Source organism: Stenella coeruleoalba (genome assembly GCF_951394435.1).
Source record: "Stenella coeruleoalba genome assembly, chromosome: 3".
Lineage (NCBI taxonomy): Eukaryota > Metazoa > Chordata > Mammalia > Artiodactyla > Delphinidae > Stenella > Stenella coeruleoalba.
In genome coordinates this window covers 8838493-8845902 of record NC_137148.1, presented here as the reverse complement: position 1 = coordinate 8845902, position 7410 = coordinate 8838493, and the positions used below count along the sequence as shown (strand labels likewise).

At 38.1% G+C, this 7410-nt stretch overlaps 1 protein-coding gene across 2 annotated transcripts in view; it reads right to left on the bottom strand.

The window, feature by feature from the left end:
* Positions 1 to 2375: 2375 nt before the first annotated feature.
* MARCHF6 (membrane associated ring-CH-type finger 6) overlaps positions 2376 to 7410 on the bottom strand; it is a 76324-nt gene continuing 71289 nt past the window's right edge. For both annotated transcript variants that reach the window (XM_079917105.1, XM_079917106.1), the window contains one exon: positions 2376 to 6181. In XM_079917105.1, the coding sequence (XP_079773231.1) occupies positions 6091 to 6181 (91 nt within the window). In that variant the 3' untranslated portion in view covers positions 2376 to 6090. The remainder of the gene's footprint in view (positions 6182 to 7410) is intronic.

The window sequence follows — 7410 nt, the reverse complement described above, 5'->3', positions numbered from 1 at the left end:
TTCTAGATTGCTGTAGGTTACTCTGTATTTTCTAGAATTCTATATACATGAAAAGCACACAGTACACTTTTTGTCTACTTCCACTCAGCATCATCATTTTGAGATTTGCCCAAGCTGTATATACGGATAGTGAACTGCTTTCTGTTGCTGAGCAGTATCTCATTATATGGATAATCATTTATCCATTCATCAGTTGATGGGCACGAGGATTGTTTCCAGCTTTGGGTTAGTACAAATAAAGCTACTATGAACACGCACGTGTTTAAGTCTTCATACGGACTTACACGTTTTCTTTTGGTGAAGACCTAGGAGTGGTAAGTAAACAGATTTTAACCTTTTAAGAACTGCCCAGCTATTTCCCAAAGCAGCTGTACCATTTTACATTCCCTCCAGCGGGGCGAGTTCCGGTTTCTCCACATCCTCCCCACCACGTGGTATGGTATTTTTAGTGTTAGCTATTCTCATAGGTATGAACGGGCATCTCATTGTGGTTTTAATTTGCATTTTACTTATGGCTAATTCTGTTGAACATCTTCTCATGTAATTTGCCATATATATATATATATATATATATATATATATATATATATATATCTCCTCTTCAGTGAAGTGTGTTAAATATTTTGCCCATTTTTAAAATGGGCAAATAGGTTTTCTTACTACTGAGTTTAGAGACTTCTTTATTCCGAACGCATTTTATCAGAAATGTTCTGTAAATATTTTCTGCCACTCCATGGCTTGTCTTTGTTTCTCTAAACACTGTATTTCAAAGAGCAGACGGTCTCAATTTTGATAAAGCCCAATTCATCAAATTTTTCTTCTATGGATTGTGCTTTTGGGGTTACAACCCAAGGTTGAATATTTTCCCCTTGGTCTTCTTCTAGGAGTTATATAGTTTGGGGTTTTAACATTTAGGACTGTAATCCATGAGTTAATTTTTACAACTGTTGAGATATGGATCAGTTTTTAATCTTGTATCTGGACGTCCAATTACTCCAGCACTATTTGTTTGACTTCTGCACCTTTGTCAAAAAGCAGCTATCTGTATACATGTAGGTCTATTTCTGGACTCTCTATTCTGCTCCATCACACCTTTGGATTTGTGCAGCTAGCAGAAGGGATTGCTCCATTTAAGCAAAGAAAGGAGTGAATGAGTGGGGTTCTCGTGTATGAAGCTTCTTGTCCTAAAGAAAAGTTACTGAACAAACATGGAGAAGCAGAAAGACATGGCACTGTTACATATGTAAAGGAAGAAATTTCAAAATGACGATTAGACAACGTAAAGTGGGTTACTGCTGTTGACATACAGACAGGTGTATGCCATGTGGGACTGAGCAGAAGTGGACTTGCAAGAGGGTGAAAGAGGAACTGTGGTGTGGGTGTGTGGGAGGGGTGCCTGTATACACAAAACAGGACTTGAGCGCCACCAGGTCATCACAGCCTCGCCCAAGGTGAGTCCTTTCTGTGTTCCTTGTGGCATTTGACTCCTACCTACAATGGAAACTTCTGCTCATTTTTTTGTTCTTTTCCATTCTAACTGGGCTCCTTGAAGGCAGACCCTATACCTCATTCTACTACAGTACTAAGTACAGTGCTGGAAACAAAAGAGACACCAAAAAAAAATGAGAGTGGGGCTGGGGAGAATTCACCTCCTCAGACCCTCATTTCACTCGTGATGTTGGCTCTGTTCGCAACAAGAGTGGCTGCAAACTGCACAGTAGGAGGAGGGAATTCATGGCCACTTTCTGAGATTTCACTGTACAATTTCCTTTGCAATAAAGTTCAACTTCACAGATTACACATGCCCTATGGATCAAATAGCATTTCACCTACCACCACTGCATTTGAAATAAATAAAAATGCATAAATGATTTTAAAAAAATCATAGAAAAAGTTTTGAACCTAGAAACAAAAATTAGAAACAAAAGGATCTCTTCACAAAGGGCACTTTAAAAACCTCAAGCAACCCTTTCCTTTTTCTCTGATACATATGATCAGTATGTGAAGTGGACTTTTACTCTATCCAAATCTCCACCTAAAAGACAACCTGGTGAAACTTTACACTCAGATCTTGCAGTGGAGGCGCAGAGCTGGGTGGCATCCTGCCTGTGGCACAAGAAGAAGGGCTTCGCTCTTCCCAGTGAGGATGGGCTGTAACCACAGTGGAGGGAGAGAGGGGGAAGGTGTGTCTTCTGCAACTATACTTTCAAGTTCCTACTTAGAACGGAGGGGCTATAATCATATGTAACTTGAGTTTTTTCTTCCATAATTATTATACTTTTAACGATCTGGATTATCTGCCTGTGCCAACTAATAATGCACATTTCATAATTCTGAAGCAATCTTGCAACAAAGCAAAAATAAACCAAAAAAACTAGGCTACAACTAACGTTTTTATTCAATTTTTCTCTCAACTCAGAAGGCAACAAACAACCACATAAAAAAGGGAGCACTTTAGAATATATACACATAAAGTTGGTCTGGGTATCTAAGGTATTTAATAGAAAACTAACATCCCAACTAAGTAAATGTTCTATTCATTGAGCTTCTACAACAGTCATTTCTAGGCCTTATGGTCATTACATTTTCATTTAAGGTACTATATTAATTTCATGACTACAAAATGAGGCACTCATACAAAATAGATGGGAATGAAAACAGATGTATCCTGTCTTATCTTTATGTTGTATTAAATGCCAAAGATATTGTTGGGGATTACCTGAAAGAAGCCCTTACTCGTGATGGCTGTTTTACTGATTAAAAAAATGACACAGGGCAGTAATGGACTGAAAGGAAAACATCTGATTGAGGGGCACGTTAATTAAATAGATACAAGGAAGTTAGAGAATCTCCACAAGTGAGGCTTCAGTAATACCTTTGTAGTAAGACATTTGTTTTCTTCTTGATGGCAACTGAATAGGTAACATTCTAAAGGAGTATTTTAAACATAATCATTTAATTTTACAATATAAAAAACTTATCACAGTAAGTAGAGAGCTTTAAAATACTCAATCCTGAAAATGAGAGTAAGTAGCTCACTTGCAACGTTTAAAAAAGTGCCAGTGTCCTTATACTGGTGCAACATTCTTCAGAGTGAGTGAGTGTGTGTGTGTGTGTGTGTGTGTGTGTTTGCAAATGCAATACAATGTAGCAATGTCCAGTGCTTCACTGTTTTGTTTTAAAAAGTCATCAATTCAACCTAAATTCAAGAATTACACTTTAATAGTAGCATTTTGCCAATACAGAAAGGACATATCATCTAAGATCAAATCATCTGAGAAAAAGTTCTTCTCTATTACTTGAATAAGGGAAAGAAAAAACACAAGACAAGAATCCACAGTAATAACAGTTATATTAAATGCTGAAATAAAAATTACTTTTCATTTACATCTGGAATTGAGATGTCCAATCTCCACTGTTTCTCCAGAGAACAGGAAAAAAATCACCTAAAAACATGGAGGTTTTTAAGGCTAGCTATACACAAACTTCACATTGGCATTTTTCTTCAGTGTTCATCTCAACTATTAGTACTTAATAGTTTAAAAATCAAACAGAATTTGCTAATAATGAACAACTGCATACTTCATACTATGACCATTTGATAACTGGTCATGTAAAACTAACCCCAAATGTTGATTTGTCTTCAATTTATAAATAGTAAAAATAAAGCAAAAAGGTCTTCTTTCCTAATTAAATTCCTTGAAGACAGTCTTAGCCCAATGTAAAATGAAGCAAAACTACACTATTATTATTTTTTTAATTCTACATGAAGAAGGGCAGCAATACTAGCACTTTCTGAACTACAAGTTTTAAATATTTATAAGACTATTGGTTAATAATAAAATCTTGATGCTACCCAAGTAAATAGTATGCCAGCAAATGCTTTCCTTATGAAAGTATTCACCTTATTGAAAAAAACAGGACAAAGCACAACTGAAAAACCAGGGGAAATCCTTAAGTAAGACAAGATAAAGTTATCTGCCAGTGAAATGGAGGGCAACTTTTTGGCCATTCATATATATATATATATATATATATATATATATATATATATATATTCACACACACACATATATATATGTATATTATATGTTGTTTTTTGGTGTTTTTTTTTTTTTTTTACAAAATATCTGATAAGATTCACTTAAAATTTTGTAGAATAACAATTTTTAATCTTTTGTGATATCTGCCTAGATCTCTTTCTGGTAAAACAGATAAGTGTGTTCCAATAACTTTATATCAAGATCTACAAATTCTCTGAAAAATTAAAAAAGAAACTTAAATTAACACGATCAAGTTATATGCCCAATTTGATAATATTTTTCTCCCAAAGAGAACAATTGATATAGACATACACCATGACAGGTGGCATTATGTTTAAAATGCTCCTAATTTTTACAGTAGGACTAAATTTCTAAGTAAAGGTAGGGCTAGCAAAGGCCTTATTTCAAATATGAGAAAGGGCTACTACAAACTGCGAAAAACTGTAACACTGAATCCTATGTCGAGTTTTTTTTTTTTTTTTTTTTTTTTGATACTGATGTTTTAAAGTAATCACTTACCACTTCAGGAAAAACTGTTGAAATATAAAACAACCAGAACGTGTTGCTTTTGGTAACTTCTGTTTGGCTGACTCTCATATTTTAAAAATTCTCAGATTTAAGCCTATGGGTTTTAATACTATATGGAAATTCTTTTATGGTTTCTTAAGATCTATGCTGTCCATTTTCTCTGAGAACTAAGTTATCATTCAAAAACAAACACTACCCTTACCATATACCATCACCATTAAAAACCTGGATCACATGCCCAACCATTCTATTTCTCTAAACTTCTAACTTGAAGCTTTGGTTATGAAGGAAAACCAAGTTTCTAAGTGTTCTGCTTTCTGAGATTTTTACAGCACGTTTCCAATGAAATACATTCTGTACTCCTATGTTAAAAGGCCAGCTCAGTCAGCTTCCTTCTGGTCAAATAAAATCAAGTTGGTTTTATTTATAGTTTTATTCTGTAAACAAAAAGCTCTGGAAACTTTGGAGAAATGCACTGCCCCTAATCCTCACCCAATGATGCACTAACCAGCAGGACCAGGGGTTCTAACCCGTCTTCTCTAACGCTGTCAATCTAAGACCACAAATCCCATCTACATTTGACAAAACACTTCAGTATGTCCTTATTCCAGGAAGATGCAGTATCACTGGTGATGTTATCCTGTAAGATTTATGATCTTCCATGACTTTGGCCACTGCTGACGAAAAGACAGCTGTGTGTGGGAAAAGGGGGCTGGAGGATCTAAGGAAAAATCTTCTTTTGGACTTCTTCTTTTCTCTAAGTATAGACACGTCCCTAACAAACACAAAACCCAACTCCTGATGCTGATCACTAGGAATATTAAATTATCAAAATTAAAAATAATTTCCTCACCTAGCACAAGATACTATACAATATTACAAACACAGACACATGAAAAAAAATCAGGCAGTAGAAAATGTACAACAGCTTTGGTGTTATACAAAATAACTTCCAAAAACGATTGACAGTGAAGCACAAGTTCATGTTTTCTTACCACAGACACTCCACTGTTGATTTCTACTTATTTCCTTTTATGTTCTTGGTAAGGTCTGAACAGCCAAGACAGAATGTACAGTTCACTTAATAAGAACTGCTAGGAACACCAGGACATTGCATTCCAAAAGACGTCATTAAGAAGTCTTGCCTCTGCACTATGGCTCTGTGGCACATTTCCTGTCAAGATCACAGCAGGTCCAAAATAAAGTGACAACTAGATTTAATAAATTAATATACATTTTGTTTAAAGATGTACAATGCACATTCTGTTTAATCCAAGGTTTTAGGGTATCCCGGAACTTCTATTTACACATATACAGACCTCAGACAGCAATGATGTCAGAAGATGCAGGAAGGGCAGCAGAGCCTCGCACTGCTGCTTGCTGAATGCTGAAAACCCAAGTCAAATACCCTTAACTTAAAAACAACGCTGAGAGATCACTGGGGAAAATCTCCAGAGAGAAGTCCACAAAAAAGGACACGTAAAGGCGGGGGAAGGTCAACGTAGTTGAGACAACCACTTTATTCTTGGGATGACTGTGAAGGCGGCGGAGATGTGCCTTGTTTGCCAGATTTCCGTTCATAGTTCACGAGGCGTTGGCCCACAAGGTACCTAGGTTGTTAAAAACAGGGTGGTTACTCTCTTATGTGATCTTACTTACTAAAACATTCTTCCTTAGAGCAGCCAGTGATACATTTTTTAAAATGTAAATCAGATCACTTCACTCCCACTTAAAACCCTTCAGTAGTTAGGTAGGTAGAAGGGGAGTCTAGAATGAATACTGGCAAACAGCACAAAAGCAGGCATCTCATAGCAAAGGTATGGATTTATGGGAAGACATGAGAGCAGCACATGTCAGAAGGCCTCAGATGCTATGCAGTGGAGTACAGGCTCTGGTCCATAGGTGAGGGGCCCTCATAAACTGACTCTTGGAGGCCAGAGGTAGGTAAGGTAGAAGAAACTTATTCAGGGGATTTATCTGTTATGGATCGTATTTTACAAAACAGGTAAGTGGACAGATCTGAAGAAATGGACTGGAAATATGATAATCAGAAAGCTGGGTAGGGAGGAGAGTAAAACCTGAAAAGCTCTAGTTCTAAAGAAAAGGAGAAATCAAAGGACAAAGATTTCAAGGAGGTCAAAGGAAGAGGGCACAGAAATGACTGTATGCAAGTGACTGACAGAAGGTACGAGGTTATGGTCCAAGAAAGAGTATTAAGTGCTCCTAACCTATGAGAGGTGATGGCAAAGGGAGCAGGACTGCAGAAACGGAGACAGAAGTGCCTGTGGATGGGATGACAGGGCTGGAGGTCCTCCACCAGGACACAGCGTCCCCATGATGCCAGCAGGAGCTGGGGGGAGCAGTAGTGGTGGGCTGCAGTGACCGTGGGCGAAGGGCCTGGAGGCTGACCCGGGAGAACAGTGGGTGACAACGCTGATGGCAACAAGCTGCGGGGGGCGGGGGCGGTGTGGGTGATGGTTTCAAGCGGGCACGGGGACCCACTTGGAGGCAGCAGTGCAGACCAAGACGTGCCCGGCAGGACTTTACACATTTGTGTAAGAGGAGGAGAGTGAGGCCAGCACGTGACAGGGCTGCCAGGGAGCTGGGGTCTCTGAGGCTCAGTTTGCTCTTCAATAAAATGAGAACAATAGTCCTATGATTGCTGTAAGAAACAGAAAGCAGGCAAAAGCCTCGGTAACAAAGGCCTGGCATGTGTGGAGGGCTCCGTGTGGCAACTTTTATTTTTCCCCGTGACTTCCTCCACCCTGACTTTCATCTATCACTTTTCTGTTGACAAACAGGTCTCATGAGGTACTCTGGCAATTTACGCCAAGAAGCT